Raw genomic sequence first — 20,740 nt, forward strand, 5'->3', positions numbered from 1 at the left:
GTCAAGGATGCAATGTCACATACGTCTCATAATCTAGCAGGTGATGCTTGTTTCAGATGATGCATTCTGGTATATGTCACTGAAATATTTGAACCAAAGGGAATATTCACTCACTTGGTGACACTAAAAGCTTTGTCCCCGACTCCTTGAGCTCTAGAGTTGAGGAAATTATTGGGGTGACAGCCTTGAAACATTTCCTGCATAAAAAAAAACAAGAGCTTATGTTTCACATTTATATATACAGTTGAAGTCAGAAGTTTACATACACTTAAGTTGGAGTCATTAAAACTTGTTTTTCAACCACTCCACAAATTTATTGTTAACAAACTATAGTTTTGGCAAGTCGGTTAGGATATTTTTACAATTGTTTACAGACATATTATTTCACTTATAATTCACTGTATCACAATTCCAGTGGGTCAGAAGGTTACATACACTAAGTTGACTGTGCCTTTAAACAGCTTGGAAAATTCCAGAAAATTATGTCATGGCTTTAGAAGCTTCTGATCGGCTAATTGACATAACTTGAGTCAATTGGAGGTGTACCTGTGGATGTATTTCAAGGCCTACCTTCAAACTCAGTGCCTCTTTGCTTGACATCATGGGAAAATCCAAAGAAATCAGAATATTTTTTATTTTATTTTTTTAGACCTCCACAAGTCTGGTTCATCCTTGGGAGCAATTTCCAAACACCTGAAGGTACCACGTTCATCTGTACAAACAATAGTACGCAAGTATAAACACTATGGGACCACACAGAGTTCATACCGCTCAGGAAGGAGACGCGTTCTGTCTCCTAAACTGCCCTCCCAAGCAAAAAGGCAGTAACTGCTCATAGAGTGGAACTGAGAAAAATGGCTTCAAAGTTTTTTAATTGTCCAGCCAAATGAATTCTAGGGAGATCATTGGAGATGTAATGATCTGTTGCCTTACTATAAGTACATTTCTTTTATTCATGTTGACCCTGACTTCTGACATGAACTTTGACCCTTAAACGGCAGTTACTGCCTTCTTCCTTGGCACGATATGTTATACATTTTCCTGCCATTTTCATTTGTTAGTTTACTATACTTCTCATTTATGCTATTAATACAAGAGCAGTGTATTCAATGACAGTGTAACAGAGTTGAAACTGCATCCTTTGTGTGTCTTCCACTAAGATACCAGTTGCATTTACATAGAGATGTAGGTAGTCACATTACATACTGTGTGACAAGTAGCCCATGTCTTGTTATAAGAATAAATGTGAAAAGCAGCACTGAAATTGTTTGAATTACATGAAATGATTACCTGTCTTGTAATATATAATGATGGAACATAATAGAAGTATGACGTAGAGTAATACAAAATATGAAAAATGACCATGAGATTGCTAATAAAAAAATTTAAAACATATTTACATGTTCATATTCATAAGAGTACCCAAATGACATTTAGCTAAAATTGATAAAATGCTGAGTAGTTACATTTCATTTTTGAGTAAAACTTCTTAAGTGCTCTTCCATATCACTCCTCATCCTTAGCAAAGTTGTTCACAGCCAAGGCATTCCAGAACTGCCTTCGATTTGCAGGCGTCAGAGGACACAGCTTGGTGATGATGTCCACCTTCTTGGACTCTTCTATCCTTCTATCATGTGTAAGTAGTGTCGAGGGTGTCTCTAGAGTGACTTTCTTCATGATAAAGTCGAGCTCTGTGAAGCCCTTTTCTTCATGAAGACTTTTTAGAAGTGGCTCCTGGATCCACGCCTCAACTGGATCTCAGCCATCTCTGCCAGCTTTGGTGCTGCTGCCTTCTTCAGCTTGACGATGGAATGGCCAGCTTTCCATGCCAGGATATTTTCCTTTTTCATTTCGACCACCTCCACCTTGCCTGCATTGGAAGTGGCGACCACATGGAGGAAGTCGTACACCACACCTCCAGGTCGAGCTTTCATTTCCTGTTCCACGCCATAGTGGAAACTGTCTGCACTCATGAAGGTGTGTCCTGGCTCAAAGAACTTGAGGGTGATGGCCTCCATCAAAGTTGAGTCAGCATTGACAACACTCACCAGTGATGTTAGGAGGCACCCGTTTTTGTTTTGAGAAGTGCAGTTATCCACCCACTGCATGCTTGACATCTCTCTCTCTCTCCAGTGCTGTTACATAAGATGAAGTAATCCCCTCTGCCTTCCGACCAGCTGTTCCTTCACACCATACCACTGAGATTGTTTTCTTCTTCATTTGAGACTTCTTTCCAATGGTGGTGAATGTCTCGCGATAGGCAATGATTCTTCTTGTGAACAATGCTGTTTTCACACCTTTCATGCGAGGGAGCATGATGACTTTTTGCATATCAACGCTCCTCACAGACCAGTCCTCAGGCCAATCTTTCTGTGCATCAGCCTGGTAATGGCTTCTGCTCTGCCCTGCGGACTTCTTATTTTCCTCATATTTCCTACATTGCATGCAGTCAGGGTTGGGGATGTTGAATTCGAGTGCTGCATGGCTGTTGTCTTGGCAGGCTTGGGTTTCCATGGCCTCATTCTCCCTGTGCTCCATCTTCAGATGATGACCCTACACCAAACAGAGCTTGCACTCCTCCTCTCCAAGCTTCATAAAGCTGATGTTCGTAACCGCAGCTGGCATCTTTGTTCTTCTCCTTGTAGTCATTATGCATGAACCGAATATTGACGTCACTAGAGAGGTAGATTTGTTGATTTTATCTTGTGCAAACATTATCATAATAATTTTCACTGTCATAATTCAGTTCATCTATTCATTTCATAACTGCTCCCAAAAAGGCTCTTAAATTTACAAATACAAAAAAATTACATGGATGGACATTAACAGGAATAAAACCTAGCATTGACGTGGGTGTACTGTCCTAATACACCCTCACATGGCAACTTTGATCCACATGGATACTAATCATCTAGACCACAGGGATTGGTGGAAGTCAGGCAAAACTGTTTATTCTGCATTCATGTAATGATGGCACTGAAGCAGACACATTGAGCACACATTTGGCATGTCAAAGCTTGTACTAATTACATATGCCACCAACAAAGGTGGTGGATACAATTTGGTATTTTAACTTTCAGTCGGGACAGTCACGCAATACTGGAATATAAAAAAGAACCATAAACCCTGAACATGTGAGTAGATATAGAATTAATGAGCTAGCAATGCTGTGTGTGCGCTCATCCGGAAAACGAGTGTGCGTGGCATTTGACAATTCAGTATGGGGTGTTTGTCCAACTGACCGTCAGCTGCTAAGAAGTCATGTGTGTGGTGTAACGTTACAGATTCAAATAACCCATGGAATGTCAGAATACAACTAGCGATTATATTAATTTGTCTCTTATGTGACCATGTAGCACAAATCTATTGCTTCATGCTAATGCTAGCTAGGTAGATTTTGACGTTTTGGTAGGGGGACGTCAGTTTTAGCTAGGTGGCTGTCACTGGCTAGAAATCGTGTGCATGTTGTACTGATTCAAAGAAACCAACAGATGAAATTTCAGAATATAATTCATTCTATGGCTAATAGATTGAAGTTAGTATCAATTGCAGATCTCCTCTCATGAGAGCAGGTAGCATTGTTAGTCTATGCTCGCTAGCTAGTTAGATAGCTTGCTAGCTAGCTAATTAATTTTGATCTGAGATCTACTTGGCTAGTTAGTTCTTACCAGTGTCTGGATGTTGGCATTTCAGAGCAAGTTCAACCATCATTTTCCCCCGGGAATGCTGTGCCATGGTGTTGTATCCCTAGATTAGCATTGTATGTGTGTGTGTAGCTGTCAGTCAGTGTCATACAGGTTCGATTGCATCACTATCAGAATAAAATTATATGAAACCAAGGTAAAACGCAGTAACTGCAGCCAAGGGCAGGTTGAAAACAAGCTAAAAGGCAGTTACTGCCACTTACCTTGGTTTCACAGTAACTTTTTTGCAGATACTGCTAATACGACCCCCATTCTCTCCAAAACACAATACGAGGCAGGATACTTGTCCACATGATTAAGCATGCATTTAATGTAACAAAAATGACATTAACTCATTTTCGACCAAATGAGCAGTTACTGCCTTTTTGCTTGGGAGGGCAGTAAAGATTAACGTACTTTGGTGCGAAAAGTGCAAATCAATCCCAGAACAGCAGCAAATGACCTTGTGAAGATGCTGGAGGAAACAGATACAAAAGTATCTATATCCACAGTAAAACGAGTCCTATTTCGACATAACATGAAAGGCCGCTCAGCAAGGAAGAAGCCACTGCTTCATAACTGCCATAAAAAGCCAGACTACGGTTTGCAACTGCACATGGGGACAAAGATCATACTTTTTGGAGAAATGTCTTCGGGTCTGAGGAAATTAAAAATAGAACTGTTTGGCCATAATGACCATCGTTATGTTAGGAGGAAAAAGGGGGAGGCTTGCAAGCTGAAAAACACCATACCAACCGTGAAGCACGGGGGTGGCAGCATCATGTTGTGGTGGTGCTTTGCTGCAGGGGGGACTGGTGCACTTCACAAAATAGATGGCATCATGAGGCAGGAAAATTATGTGGATATATTGAAGCAGCATCTGAAGACATCAGTTAGGAAGTTAAAGCTTGGTCGCAAATGGGTCTTCCAAATGGACAATGACCCCAAGCATACATCCAATGTTGTGGCAAAATGGCTTAAGGAGAACAAAGTCAAGGTATTGGAGTGGCCATCACAAAGCCCTGACCTCAATCCTATAGAACATTTGTGGGCAGAACTGAAAATGCGTGTGCGAGTAAGGAGGCCTACAAACCTGACTCAGTTACACCAGCTCTGTCAGGAGGAATGGGCCAAAATTCACCCAACTTATTGTGGGAAGCTTGTGGAAGGCTACCTGAAACGTTTTACTCAAGTTAAACCATTTAAAGGCAATGCTACCAAATACTAATTGAGTGTATGTGAACTTCTGACCCACTGGGAATGTGATGAAAGAAATCAAATCTGAAATAAATCATTCTCTCTACTATTATTCTGACATTTCTTAAAATAAAGTGGTGATCCTAACTGACCTAAGACAGGGAATTTTTACTAGGATTAAATGTCATGAATTGAGTTTAAATGTAGTTGGCTAAGGTGTATGTAAACTTCCACCCTCAACTGTAGGTCTGTGAATTTGTTTTCAGTTCATAAAGTAGTGATTTGTCCCCCCCCCCAGTGTCTATGAATAACAATGTGTTTGTTAGTGAGTGTGAATGCATGAGAGAGGGAGAAATTGTGCAAGTCTGTTTATCTGTTGCTGCAGGATGATTTGGTGCGCTGTGTGTGTGTGCATGTCAGTGTGTGTATGCACGTTCGTGCGTGCACATGTTTACCTGCTGCAGTAGAGTGAGTTGCTGTGCCGTGTGTTGGGCGCTGTGTTCACTCTGACTAAAAGGGTGTCTTTCCTCGCTTCTGAGGCAGGCACTGGAGATGTCATCCATAAGGGAGGTGTAGCAGGGCCGCGGCAGGGCTGCTGCTAATGAGTAGGCCTGGTCTTTGGTCTGGGTTGCCTGGGGCTCCACCACCCTGGATATTTTCCACTGGAAACTCTACAGAGATAAATCAACTTAGAAAGGTTCCGTCTATGAATACATATACTGAACTAAAATATGAACGCAATATGCAACAATTTAAACGATTTCGCTGAGTTACAGTTCATTTAAGGAAATCAGTCAATTGAAATAAATTCAGTAGGCCCTAATCTATGGATGTCACATAACTGGGCAAGGGTGCAGCCATGGTCCCACTCAATCAGAATATATATTAGTGTAAATGGGTTTCTTTTGAGCCAGACAAACTTCCCGTACTTTGAACCAATCAGATGATTTTTGGTTCAGGTAAGACAAACAACATCACCAACATAATAGTACACGTATAATAATGCTTATATGGACCTTCTTTCCAGAGTCCTCAACATGTGATTTTCTGCATATGGTATGAGAAGACAATGTATCATCTTCTTCCTGCATGCTGATTGGGCTCCCACAGCTTTGGCTCCACCTCCTCCTGGGAGAGCTCTGAAGAGTGGTCAGAAGCCTCTCTCCTCTGCTGTCTACTGGAGACACCTAAATAGGAACCAGACCATTACAAAAACATTGTTTAAGAGTATTGTATTTATAAATACTCTGAAAAATCGACAACAAAAGCAACCACAATGACATCAACAAAAACAACTATACTGCTACAGATTTAGCTGGTCAGTTGAGACATTTATTTAATGATGAATTGACTTGCTTGAGTGATTGGTTTTATCATTCGATTGCTTTGTCATTTAATTGATGATTGATCTTTAATTACTTCATTGGTGAGGAAGTTTTCCAGTGTGATCAGCAGGATGGACTTGGGGCTGAAGTCCACCAGTCTGCAGTCAGTCAGCCAGGTTTGCAGCACATCCAGACTCCGGTGGTACACCTTAGCACGGTCCCCTGACACATTTGGACCACCTCTGGTAGAAAAAGGATAACCACAAATAACAGCAGAAATATAATTACTAGACCTGACATTCAAATTTCACAGATTATGAGGTGAAAAATTAAATTTAGCTATATTCGAGCCTAATATATTTAAATGTTTGGCATACTTTTACTCTCTCGGACATAGCTCAGTTGTGGTTTTTGAGAGATTAAAAAAGCTGTCATTTTTACAAAAGAGTAAAATAAATTCAGGACAGTTATTTTTCAGAATTCCTCTGGAAGTTTTGATTTTTGATTTTCATCCAGGGTCACGCCTGATATTCTGAGAACTGATTTGGGCCTGGGCTTGGATTATTCGACATCATTGCATGTTTGGAGACCAACGCTACTGTAGTAAGAAATAAATGTGTGACTGTAGCCTATCGCTCTCCCTCTCTGTGCTAGACATGAGCCTGCAACTCTCTCTCCAGCTATCCATCCAGCCCAGAACCCAACTTCCTGTAGAGCAGCGTTTCTCAATTCATTCCAAGGGGTGCAAATTTTTTGTTCTTATCTATTCCAGACCAGAACCCCATCAAGCTGGCGTCGCTATTGTCCGTTTCCGGAGTTAAAACTATGTAGAATAGACTCCCTCCATGTGTGGTTCCCACTAAGAACAAACCAGATGGGATGGCGTATCGCTGCAGAATGTGTGTGTGTGTGGGGGGTTTTAGGGATATCTTGTCTCATCGCGCACCAGCGACTCCTGTGGCGGGCAGGGCACAGTGCAACGCTAACCAAGGTCGCCAGGAGCACGGTGTTTCCTCCGACACATTGGTGCGGCGGGCTTGATTGGGTTGTGTTTCAGAGGACGCATGGCTTTCGACCTTCGTCTCTCCCGAGCCCGTACGGGAGTTGTAGTGTTGAGACAATATAGTAACTACTAATAATTGGATACAACGAAATTGGGGAGAAAAAGGGGGGTAAAATTTTTAAAAAGGTAGCTTTCATGCCAATATAATTTTATGTGAACAAAAATGTGATCCTCATTTATACAGGCCCATGTTTACAGTTTTCTTACTTGACAGTTATAGTCACTTTGTTTTTGTTTTTTTATACAAGTGGCCCTTCATTTTCTTATTGTTTCTGACAAATGCCAATTATATTATCTCAATTAACATTTTAACATAGAACCAGAATTACTTGACCAGACATTATAATTCCACAGAATCAAATAACCATAGAAATAGAATGACTAGAACGGACACCATCCAAAGAGCATGAAATTAATTTGTGTTTTATGTCTGTCTGTCTTTTATTTCTGCTACAGTAGCCTTACATACCCTGCTGCTACAGCACTGGTGAATTTTTCCATCAGGAACTGAAGGAGTTCTTGAGGGGTGCAGAAATAGCGGTATGTGTACAGGAACTGTTGGATGTAGCCCTCCAATAGAGCATTTCTGTCAAATGAGATAGAACACAGAGTTTAGTTTGGTATCTGTTGAATGTGATCTCACTACACAACATGTCTAGAAGAATTAGGACAAATCACAATGAAACACATTTGGGCACAAATCTAAATAAACAGAAATGTCTCTTTGTGCCATATGTAGGATATCATGTAAAATGTTCTCAGCAATCATAGGCATGATGGTGGACAGTAAAATGTGGTGCTCAGATTAATAACACATTGTCCACTAGAGGGACACTATTTAAACCATACGTGCTGATACACTGTTAATCACACTCATGGGTTTAATAGTTCATGTTTTACTGTAACCTAAACGTGTTAATGTAAGCTAATATATAGTGCATTAGTGTTACCTGGCATAGAGGTAGGACATGAGACCCAGGGGTGTGGCGGCCTGCAGGCTGCTCTTCCCTCTCTCTGCCCCAGACAAAGATACCAATCCCAGCACGGCAGGCTCCTCTGAGGGCTGGAGATCCAGAGGGCTCCCTGGACCAGATGCTGCCAGGGAGGGGAGGAGGGACATATCCATACCCCACTGATCCACACTCAGAACCTGACCAAACCAACCAGGCAGAGATGCACACTAAAAACAAATGGTTCCATAGAGTGCCAAATAAGGGTTATGTGGCTTGCAACCATAGCGGAAAACCTTTTAGTGCTATATGGAACTTTTTTAAAAGTTCTATAAAGAACCATGCTTATAAGGTTCTAAATGGAACCTGTATGTTGCTGTAAAGAACACTTTCCTAAGGTTCTCTAAAAAAACATAAAAAAAGGTTCTATACTCCGCTATGGTCACAACCCTTTTTGGGGCTGTATAGAATATGCTACTTTATAAACATTTAATGGAGAATGGTTCTATAAATCTCAAAGGTTCTTTGTAGAACCATACATGTTTTTTTATTCTGGTTTAATAGCCATATTATATTGTTAAAATTCCATAGGTTTTATTATTGTGTTTATTAACAATCTAATGATGGGTCATTCGCTCCCTGATATGTATACTGCTACTACCGTTTTTATAGCTTAAAACAACGTTTTTCTCCAGATAACTTACAAAGTAATTCTCTAAAGAGGGTGAATCCTCACTGCAAAACAATAAATAGTGGGGAGAGCAGATCAATCTGGTCCACGTAGATTGTTTCAGTGCGTTTTTAAAATTATTTTTATTTATTTTTGCAGGCCATCTAATAATTAGATGGCCAGGTAAAAAAAAGCATTTAGGCTTTACATTGGAGATTTGCAATTTTTTCATGGTTGTAGGTTGATTTTTAAGCATATTTTGTTTTAACTAAGAGCTGTTGGGGAGTCAAATGAGCCGGCTCTTTAACGTGAATTAAAAAATCATCTGTTCAACCTGTCCGCACCTCAAGATATTTCTTTACACAGTCTAGGAACTCCACTTTGGACCTCAACTCCTCAAACTGGACCTTGAGTTTGGACAGCATCAATCTAGCCTCCGAACCTTCAGAAGAAAAACACATAGACATATTGCATTTCTTTCTCTATTTATCAACCAATAGTAGACATTGGGAATATAAAAGTGATGAGGGATTGATTTGTACCTTTATTTTTTCTCTCTTGGTGGAGCAGCTTTTGGTAGAAATTTCTGGTCTTTTTCAGATTCTTCATCTCGATCATGCGCTGCTGTTGAAGCTCCTACAAGGAGAAAATGCAATACATAAAATATAAAGTAGACACCAAGCCATTCAGATCACACACTCTATAAGGCGCCACTCGCCCACCCACTAGTCATTCGCAAAACATCTCTCTTCCTTGCGCACTGCGAGAACGGAAATGTGGTGATACATCTCACTCATATACTGTATGACCCGATTCAGGAAACTAGGTGTATGTCGCAAGTCACGACTTCACAGGAGAGCCGTTTGAACGTAAAATAGATTTTTGTTTATCAAAATGTGTTTTTTGGCAGAAATACCTTCTCGAACATGTGAACTTTCATGTGCCTTAATAACAAACATGTATGCCACCTGTAAATATGAATAAAATCATTAAATTACGAGCCTTGTTGGTTTAGCCACGGAAAAAGTCAGCAGCCTTCCCACTAGCCATGATTGGCTGAGATAATGAGTGGGCTGGACATGCCGAGAGAGTAGTGCGGATTGGTCTGCCATATAGCGGGCTTCTGTCTATTTGAGTTGGTCAGTCTGTGTTGGTAATCTGTCGAATGTATTGTGTAGTGGAGCTGCAAAAGTGATGCTCTCCACTTTCTGGAGGATCAAGTTTTGAAATAAGTGGAATAGAGTATGATAGCTAAAGAGATGGAGAAAACACGTCTCCAGATTACATCTTCAAACTAAGGGCAACCGTGGCATGGCATTGGTGACAGGGAGACGTATGTAGATGACGTATACAGGTAAGATAGTCTATTGTTAGCTAGCTACATTTTCAGATATTAAACATTTCTAATTTTGACAGAAAGTGGTTTCATTTGTAGCTAAAGTGTACTGTTAGCTAGCTAGCTAACATTAGCTGTCTGGCTTCCTAGCTGACGCTATTATTTGTATCCTAGAGCAATTTGCTTTTCTAGCTAGAGCCTAATGTTAGCTCCCAGCATATTCATGCAGGGTAGTAACGACATGATTTAGCACTGTGTTCATTGTTGTTTAACTAGCTAACGTTAGCTGGATGGCTCGTTAGCCAACGTTAACGCAACGTGGGTGATCTTACACAATGTTTACCTAGCTAGGTTAATTGTTTAGCTAGCTAGCTACATGTCTTAATCTAAAGTGTACAACACAAATTGAATATGACCGGTGTTGGTAAACGTCTGCAAAAAAGCGTAATGAAATTGTTGCCAACCTTGCTGGTTAGGCTGTTTTCATGTTGTCCATAGGTAAACAAATCATCGGCCAGAGCATCAAGTGTGCACTCTGAACGCAAAATGAGATGGGTGGGGCTAAAGCTTAAGAGGGTGTGAACAATGTAGAATGGGTGTAGACAAAGAGCTCCTCACTAGATACTAAAACATTCAAAGGCCATTTTCTCAAAAGTGAGTTTACAAGTTTATCAACTTTCAAAGCAGAATTACTTTCCCATTGTTCCTCAAAAATGCAGTGTATGATATACCATTTTGTAGCTCTGAGTCTCTACTTTTATCCAATGTATAAAACAACATTTCAAATGTTGCTACCTAAGACCGAATCCAAGTGGTGAGTAACATATCATATAACTGGGGTTAGGAAATTAACCTTGCGTTCTATTTCAAATATTTGTTGAGATGTATCACTTCTGGTTTATGGCCAACGCTCGTATCATAGACATGCCTTTCGAACACAGCTAGTCATCCAACACATTCCTCCCTCAGAGACTTTGACACTGAGGACATCATGCACCAACAAAGGTGCAGTGACATCCAGTCGGTAAAACTTAATAAAAGTATGAAGGGTAGCCCAACAAGCCATATCCCAAATACCTTTAAACAGTGCCAAAGAGGTAGCCACGCCTCTGATGGAATGAGCACTCAGGCCCTCCAGGGGCTGTAAGCCTTTGCTATTACAAGCCAATATAATAGCCTCCACTATCCGATGGGATAGTCATTGAGCCTTGAGGGGGGAACCCAGGAAACAAAGAGCTGGTCGCTCTTGCGTAGTGCTCTATATCTATCCAAGTAAATGCACAACGCGAGTACTGGACATAAATGGTGTGAAGGGCGACGGGTGGAAAACCACAAGCTCTAAGGCGAGACAATTCCGCTTTGCAACGTAAGGGAAATCAGTAAAGCAGTTTATACAAAAGATATTTCATCTCCATGATTTCCAGCGGTTGCTGTGAAATAGCCTCAAACACAATTAACAGGTCCCAAGATGGGCCTAAAGGTTTGGAAACTGGGCGTAAGCAACTTGTTCCCCTCATAAAACGACATAACAGAGGGTGCTATGATCTTGTATAAGCCTATATGGCAGACCGAGATAGCGGCTAAACAGACCATTGTAGTGGAGAAAGCTTTCCCTCTGTCCAAAAGGTCTTGCAAAAAGCATCAAATCATGATACAAAGCACTGGTAAGGAATTACAGTTGAAGTCGGAAGTTTACATACACATAGGTTGGAGTCATTAAAACTAGTTTTTCAACCACTCCACAAATTTCTTGTTAACAAACTATAGTTTTTGCAAGTCGGTTAGTACATTTACTTTGTGCATGACAAGTAATTTTTACAACAATTGTTTACAGACAGATTATTTCACTTAAAATTCACTGTGGGTGAGAAGTTTACATACACTAAGTTAACTGTGCCTTTAAACAGCTTGGACAATTCCAGAAAATGATGGCATGGCTTTAGAAGCTTCTGATAAGCTAATTGACATAATTTGAGTCAAGTGGAGGTGTACCTGTGGATGTATTTCAAGGCCTGCCTTCAAACTCAGTGCCTCTTTACTTGACATCATGGGAAAATAAAAAGAAATCAGCCAAGACAGAAAAATAAATTGTAGACCTCCACAAGTCTGGTTCATTCTTGGGAGCAATTTCCAAACACCTGAAGGTACCACGTTCATCTGTACAAACAATAGTATGCAAGTATTAACACCATGGGACCATGCAGCCGTCATACCGCTCAGAAAGTAGATGAGTTCTGTCTCCTAGAGATGAATGTACTTTGGTGCAAAAAGTGCAAATCAATCCTAGAACAACAGCAAAGGACCTTGTGAAAGAGCTGGAGGAAACAGATACAAAAGTATCTATATCTACAACGAGTCCTATCAACATAACCTGAAAGGCCGCTCAGCAAGGAAGAAGCCACTGCTCCAAATCCGCCATAAAAAAGCCAGACAACGGTTTGCAACTGCACATGGGGACAAAGATTGTACTTTTTGGAGGAATGTCCTCTGGTCTGATGAAACAAAAATAGAACTATTTGGCCATAATGACCATCGTTATGTTTGGAGGAAAAAGGGGGAGGCTTGCAAGCTGAAGAACACCATCCCAACCGTGAAGCACGGGGGTGGCAGCATCTTGTTGTTGGGGGTGCATTGCTGCAGGAGGGACTGGTGCAGTTAATAAAATAGATGGCATCAATGGCTAAAGAAAATTATGTGGATATATTGAAGCAACATCTCAAGACATCAGTCAGGAAGTTAAAGCTTGGTCGTAAATGGTTCTTCCAAATGGACAATGACCCCAAGCATACTTCCAAAGTTGTGGCAAAATGGCTTAAGGACAACAAAGTCAAGGTATTAGAGTGACCATCAGAAAGCACTCACCTCAAGCCTATAGAACATTTGTGGGCAGAACTGAAAAAGCATGTGAGAGCAAGGAGTCATACAAACCTGACTTAGTTACACCAGCTCTGTCAGGAGGAATGGGCCAAAATTCACCCAACTTATTGTGGGAAGCTTGTGGAAGCCTACCTGAAACATTTCACCCAAGTTAAATAATTTAAAGGCAATGCTACCAAATACTAATTGAGTGTATGTAAACTTCTGACCCACTGGGAATGTGATGAAAGAAATAAAAGCTTAAATAAATCACTCTCTACTATTATTCTGACATTTCACATTCTTAAAATAAAGTGGTGATTCTAACTTACCTATAACAGGGAGTTTTATGAGGATTAAATGTCAGGAATTGTGAAAAACTGAGTTTAAATGTACTTGGCTAAGTGTATTTAAACTTCCGACTTCAACTGTATCTGTCTCTGGTCACACCACTTCTCAAAAACACACCACTTGATTCAATACAGTGAGCATGTAGAAGGGGCTCTTACACTAGCCTCAAAGCCTGTTGCATTCAGATTCATCCTTTCTCGGGCCAGACCCGGAGGAACATGTTTACTGGGTTAGGATGGAAAATCTTTCCATTTGCTTGGGTCATCAGGACTCTGCGTAACATTAGTTTCTCTGACTCTAGAGGGGCTACCAGATTGAGGGATAAGCCTTGGTCACTCGCTCTGATCAAATGCCGACCATATTATGTCTTTGGTTATTGTCACAGCCGCGTATATCCCCCCCTCAAGCTGATACCACGACGGCTCTCAAGGAACTTCACTGGACATTATGAAATCTTGAAACCATATATCCTGAGGCTGCATTTATTGTAACTGGGGATTTTAACAAAGCAAATGTGAGGAAAAGGCTACCTAAATTCTATCAGCATATCGACTGTAGTAATCTCGCTGGAAAAACACTCAACCATTGTTATTCCAACTTCCGGGATGCATACAAGGTCCTCCCCCACCCTCCTTTCAGCAAATATGACCACAACTACATTTTGCTCCTCCCTTCCTAGAGGCAGAAACTCAAACAGGAAGTACCCGTGCTATTCAATGCTGGTCTGACCAATCGGAATCCACGCTTCAAGACTGTTTTGATCATGCGGACTGGGATATGTTCTGGGTAGCTTCCAAGGTTAATATTGACATGTATACTGAAACGGTGACTGATTTCATCAAGAAGTGTATGGGAGATGTTGTACCCACTGTGACTATTAAAACCTACCCTAACCAGAAACTGTGGATAGATGGCAGTATTAGCACAAAACTGAAAGCTTAAAACACAGCATTTACCCATGGCAAAGTGACTGGGAATATGGCAGAATACGAAGAGAGTAGTCATTCCCTCCACAAGGCAATCAAACAGGCAAAACGTCAATATAGAGACAAAAGTGGAGTCGCAATTCAATGGCTCAGACACAAGACATATGTGGCAGGGTCTACAGAAAATCCCGGACTACAAAAGGAAATCCAGCCATGTCGTGGACACCGTCGTCTTGCTTCCAGACAAGCTAAACAAGTTCTTTGCCCGCTTTGAGGATAACGTTTACATATCTTACAACAAAAAAAGGAGCTGATTGTGGACTACAAGAAACAGCAGAGAGAGCACCCCCCCATCCACATCGATGGGACAGCACTGGAGAAGGTGGAAAGTTTTAAGTTCCTTGGCGTACATATCACTGACAAACTGAAATGGTCCACGCACGCAGACAGTGTGGTGAAGAAGGCGCAACAGCGCCTCTTCAACCTCAGGAGGCTGAATAAATTTGTCTTGTCACCTAAAACACTCACAAACTTTTACAGATGCACAATTGAAAGCATCCTGTCGGGCTGTATCACCGCCTGGTACAGCAACTGCACCGCCCACAACTGCAGGGCTCTCCACAGGGTGGTGCGGTCTGCACAACACATCACCGGGGGCTAACTACCTGCCCTCAGGACACATACAGTACCCGATGTCACAGGAAGGCCAAAAAGATCATCAAGGACAACAACCACCCGAGCCACTGCCTGTTCACCCCACATTAATAATGTCACTTTGAGTAATGCAAGATATGTAAACATTATTATCTCATATGTACACTACCGTTCAAATGTTTGGGGTCACTTAGAAATGTCCTTGTTTTTGAAAGAATAGCATTTTTTAGTCGATTAAAATAACATCAAATTGATCAGAAATACAGTGTAGACATTGTTAATGTTGTAAATGACTATTGTAGCTGGAAAGGACAGATTTTTTATGGAATATCTACATTGGCGTACAGAGGCCATTATCAGCAACCATCACTCCTGTGTTGCAATGGCACGTTGTGTTAGCTAATCCAAGTTTATAATTTAAAAGGTGAATTGATCATTAGAAAAGCCTTTTGCAATTATGTTAGCAGAGCTGAAAACTGTTGTCCTGATTAAATAAGAAATACAGCTGGCCTTCTTTAGACTAGTGGAGTATCTGGAACATCAGCATTTGTGGGTTTGATTACGGGCTCAAAATGGCTAGAAACAAAGCACTTTCTTCTGAAACTCGTCAGTCTATTGCTATTTTGAGAAATGAAGGCTATTCCATGTGAGAAATTGCCATGAAACTGAAGATCTCGTACAATGCTGTGTACTACTCCCTTCACAGAACAGCGGAAACTGGCTCTAACCAGAATAGAAAGAGGAGTGGGAGGCCCCGGTGCACAAGTGACCCCAAACTTTTGAACGGTATATACTGTATTCTATACTATCTACTTCATCTTAGTCTATGCCGCTGTAACATTGTTCATCCATATATTTATATTTTCTTAATTCCATTCCTTTACTTAGATTTGTGTGTATTAGGTATTTGTTGTGAAATTGTTACATATTACTTGTTAGATATTACTGCACTGTCGGAACTAAAAGCACAAGCATTTCGCTACACCCGCAATAACATCTGCTAAACACGTGTATGTGTCCAACAAAATTAGATTTGATTTGAGTGTGGAGTATTGGACATAGGGGAGGGAAAACGCAGAGCCGCACTCCTAGCCGAGGTGTGCGTTTGTTTTTACCAGCGCAGAAAACGACACTCAGTGTTGTGATGCAAAGAGATCTATGGTGGCTTGACTGTGATCCTCCCAGATCTGGTTCACCTCTTAGGGGGTCTCCGGTCCCCGTATAGAAAATTCCCTCTGTACATCAAGTCCATTTCCACAGTTAGTAGGCCTGGGACCTGAGTTGCGCGTAGGAAGAGTAGGTGTGCTCTGCTCCCTGTGTAGATGCAGAGCGTGAGTGCCACTTTGGCAGTTGATGTATGCTACCACGGTTGTATTGTCTGTCCTGATCAGGATATGACAATCTCGAAGGAAGGACTGAAAGTGTTTCACTGAGTGGAACACTATCAGCAGCTCAAGGTGGTTTGACTGAGGAGGAGGGGCTGTGGGAACCACAACCTGTCTAAAGCTCTTTCCTCGTAGGCTGCACCCCCTCCTGTGAGTGGTGCACCTGTCGTCACCACCTTCCTCGTTGACACTGCCCCCAGGCGAGTGCCAGGAACAAATATCAAGGGGCTCCTCCCATGATAGAGTGCCCAGAGACAAACTGAGGTTGTTGTTATGTAAAGATAGAGTTGACGTCATTTTCACAGACCCAATGCTGGAGGTCTCTCATCCTCAGTAGACCCATCTGTGCTACTGATATGGTGGATGCCATCAATCCCCACACTTAGGGACTGAGCGTGACCGAGCACCTCCTGTGGAACAGGGAGAGGCACTGTCGGAACAACATGATGCGATCGTCAGATAATATGGTACGATAGGAGAGAAAAACCAGCTTGACTTCTGGATATTCTATTCTCTGTCTCGGCATTAAAAACCTTTTTATTTGGTTGATCTTGAACCCTTACTTGATGAGGGGGGTTACAAGGGAGGCTGTGACTTGTACCGCTTGCTCCTGTGTCATGGAGCAACGCAGGTATGACGACAGATTGCTTATGTGATGACAGAAAGCTTATGTGAAAATAAGTGTTCAGTTGGTCGACTGAGGTGAATTAGTCACCTTGACAAGTGAAGCGAGACTTCACATTGGGCGAAGCGAGACCCCCCCACCCAGGAACCAGGAACTGCCGGGAATAGAAGCCGACAAAGTATTCTGACACTGGTATTACTCTGATTGACCTGTTGCTCAATAGAGAGGTTTTCTCCTCTCCCATGCGAACTGAGTCGCCACTTGCTGTTGAAGTTAAAGTCCAGTTAAAAACGGGTGTGTTAAGGACTCCCGAGTGACACAGTGGTCAAGGCACTGGTTCGAGTCCAGGTTCTGTCACAGCGGCCACAACCAGGAGACCCATGGGGTGGCGCACAATTGGCCCAGCGTCGTCTGGGTTAAAGGGAGGGTTTGGTCTGCAGGGATGTTCTTGTCCCATTGTGCACTAGCGACTCGTGGCAGGCCGAGCGCCATGCACGCTGACATGGTCGCCAGGTGTACAGTGTTTCCTCTGACAAATCGGTGCGGCTGGCTTCCAGGTTAAGCGGGCATTGTGTCAAGAAGCAGTTCCCGACCTTCGCCTCTCCCAAGTCCGTATGGGAGTTGCAGCGATGGGACAAGACTAACTACCAATTGAATACCACGAAAATTGGGGAGAAAAAGGGGTAAACATTTTTTTTAAATGGATGGGTTCATGGTCAGCTGAAGTCGTCTGTACCCCTTTATAACTGTGGTCAATGCTCAGGGCTGGACTGCGCATGCGTGTCAGTGCCCTGCTCTTGCGACAAGTTGCACAAAGTTAGATGACTCTCACTCACTAGTGCTGCCCTTTTGTTACATTTTCTTGCCCTTGGCTAGATGCTGGGATTGGAGACACTGTTTGGTGGCGACTGACAAATTGTCTTCCTACCTCAGCTACTTAGAGAAGAGCCAAAGGCAGAGCTGTGACATGGAGGGCACTTAGAGGAAGAGTGAGCCCCCTCCATACGCATAGGAATGAGTCGCTGCACAAGGGGTCGGGTGTTAGGAGCACATATGTGCCTCTCCCCCGTTGTGATGGGGGGGGGGTGTCTGTGCTCCACCAGAGAGAGGACAGGCCAGGACATTGTGAGAGCTGTGCACTGTCCATCTCTGCTGCTGGGAACTTACTCCTATGTCGGGCACCCTTTCTCACCTCCAGGGGAAGGACTTGGCAGGAATTGCAGGAAGTCTGTTTTCTCCTTGTCTGACAAGCTGGACAAGTTGCTCCTGGAGTGCACGCAGCTTTGAATGGCACTTCTGGGAGTTGAGATCTGTAACCACACACATCTCATCTCAAAGTCTGTGGTCGGCTGTGTTTTTGACCAAGAGATTGCCCATCTCTTGTAGCAAGTCAACCTGGTAAGCCAGCAGCAGGGATGTTACGTTTAAAGGCCTTCACTGAATGTGCCGCAGACACTTCTGGAATAAGGAGGAGGTGAAAGTGCTCCATCTTTCCAGGGAGAGTAGTGCCGGCTGTAGCGAGGCATTGGGGTTGAGGTGGCTAGCCAATGACAGCTCGACCACCGGCGGCTTGCCGAAGTCGGTCTCCTCCATGCCCTGAAAATCAATGCTTACAAAGTGTCAGGTTAGGAATTTACTGGACAGGGACTTGTCCCAAGCTGGGACCGCTGGGAGTAGTTACTTCCCCAGGATGGTGCGAGAGGGGAGCTTCCTCCCATCGATCCAATCCCGCTATGTGCTGCCACCCCCCATGGTTGCAGGCCAGTCAATACAGAGCCTGGACGCTGCCCGTTTGCAAACATCGACAATCCCGAATCTTTTCATTGAATGCAGATGCTCCGCTAAGTGAGGAAGAGGGCCTCGTGCTATGGGGTTGGGCTTCCTCTTTTTCCCCGCTGGCTTTGAGGAGTTCGTATTCCTCCTCCATTGCGAATATCCAAGACCCCGCCTACGCTGCTTCTGTCTGAAACGGAGGACAGAGATAGTCCAAAACCTCATCCCAGGAGGGCTGGGTAGCCTGCAACCCGGAGGCTGTACTGGCGACGAGTCTGGTTTAGGGGCTGCTCTGCGCGCTCGCCGTTTGAGGACACTCATAAGGCTGTGCCCTAAAATGCACACGACTCTGGGATAGCGAGAGATGCTTCTGCGTCCTCAAGCCCCATGAAGGCGACACACAAAGAGTGTGTATCCTTGCCGGAAATATTAGCCTTGCATGGACACAGGTGTGCCGGTGCTGGGGCAGGAGTCCTGCTCTTTGTAGCAGGCTCCATGGCTATGAGATTAACTTTTGCCATAGTTCTCGTGCAAAGCTAGCTAGCGTTCAACTCATGAGCTAATAGCCTAGCTAGTTAGTACAATGCTAGCCGGAGAAAGCTCATGCTTTCTTTGTCTCTTGATGAACAAAGCGTTTCTCTCGGCTGTCAAGCTGTGAAGCTAAGGACGGACAGTCTAGTCAACACGACACACGGGGATATGGGTCGAACTAAACGAGAGAGAGGAGAGCTAGCGATTTTACCTCACCAGGAGAAAAGCCAGTTGTAGAGGTATAGCAAGCTTTCCAGCAAGATAGCTAGGTTAGCCAAGCCTTCTGGTGAGAGCTAGCCAAGTTTCAGCAACTAGCCGTGTGACGATAGCTACCACTGGAGACAGAGTAGAAAAATCTGAGAATTCTACACGAAGCAAAATAACTTTCCTTACAGTCAGTCTCTCAACACAAAATAATAGAGCTGAGGTCGAACGTTCAATCCTGGATCTGGGAGAATTGTCATCAACTGACACTAAGTAGCATAACGCCAAGGACAAAAAATCTTATTAGAAAATATTAATTTCATGAAATCACAAAGTGAAAAATATATTCAAACACAGCTTAGCCTTTTGTTAATCACCCTGTCATCTCAGATTTTGAAAATATGCTTTACAGCCAAAGCAAGACAAGCATTTGTGTAAGTTTATCGATAGCCTAGCATAGCATTATGCCTAGCTAGCAGCAGGCAATCTGGTCACGAAAATCAGAAAAGCAATCAAATTAAATCGTTTACCTTTGATGAGCTTCGGATGTTTCCACTCACGAGACTCCCAGTTAGATACCAAATGTTCCTTTTTTCCAGAAAAAGTATTTTTGTAGCCAAAAATAGCTCCGTTAGTTCTTCACGTTTGGCTGAGAAAACTACCGGAAATTGCGGTCAGAAAAATATTCCAAATTAGCTCCATAATATCGACAGAAACATGGCAAACGTTGTTTATAATCAATTCTCAAGGTGTTTTTCAAACATCTATTCGATAATATATCAACAGGGACAGAGCAATTTTCAGTAAGACCGGGTGGAAAAATGGCTACCTCTGTCTTTTGCTCGAGAAATACACAAAGAGCCATCAGGTGGACACTGACCCAATGTTGTCGCTCAGGCTCTTTTTTCAAAATATAAAGCCTGAAACTATGTCTTGTGATACTAGACACATTAAGGAAGCCATAGAAAAAGGAATCTCGTTGATATCCCATTCACTGCTCAATAGGGAAGCATAGGAAGGGACTCTTATTTAGAAACCACTGCGTTCCTGATTGGATTTTTCTCATTCTTTTGCCTGCAATATCAGTTCTGTTATACTCACAGACAATATCTTTACAGTTTTGGAAACGTTATAGTGTTTTCTATCCTAAGCTGTCAATTATATGCATATTCTATTTTCTGGTCCTGAAAAATATCCCGTTTACTTTGGGA

At 42.6% G+C, this 20,740-nt stretch overlaps 1 protein-coding gene across 1 annotated transcript in view; it reads right to left on the minus strand.

Moving 5' to 3' along the window:
• The window catches only part of LOC112252996 (kinase non-catalytic C-lobe domain-containing protein 1), a 94,223-nt gene that overhangs the window by 18,686 nt on the left and 54,797 nt on the right, over positions 1–20,740 (minus strand). The window contains exons 18-25 of the mRNA XM_024424851.2: positions 9,431–9,524; positions 9,233–9,330; positions 8,219–8,418; positions 7,738–7,854; positions 6,300–6,447; positions 5,897–6,067; positions 5,336–5,551; positions 115–197 (exon numbers count right to left, since the gene is read on the minus strand). Of these exons, the coding sequence (XP_024280619.1) occupies positions 115–197; positions 5,336–5,551; positions 5,897–6,067; positions 6,300–6,447; positions 7,738–7,854; positions 8,219–8,418; positions 9,233–9,330; positions 9,431–9,524 (1,127 nt within the window). The remainder of the gene's footprint in view (positions 1–114; positions 198–5,335; positions 5,552–5,896; positions 6,068–6,299; positions 6,448–7,737; positions 7,855–8,218; positions 8,419–9,232; positions 9,331–9,430; positions 9,525–20,740) is intronic.

This window comes from Oncorhynchus tshawytscha, linkage group LG01 (genome assembly GCF_018296145.1).
Source record: "Oncorhynchus tshawytscha isolate Ot180627B linkage group LG01, Otsh_v2.0, whole genome shotgun sequence".
Taxonomy (NCBI): Eukaryota; Metazoa; Chordata; class Actinopteri; order Salmoniformes; family Salmonidae; genus Oncorhynchus; species Oncorhynchus tshawytscha.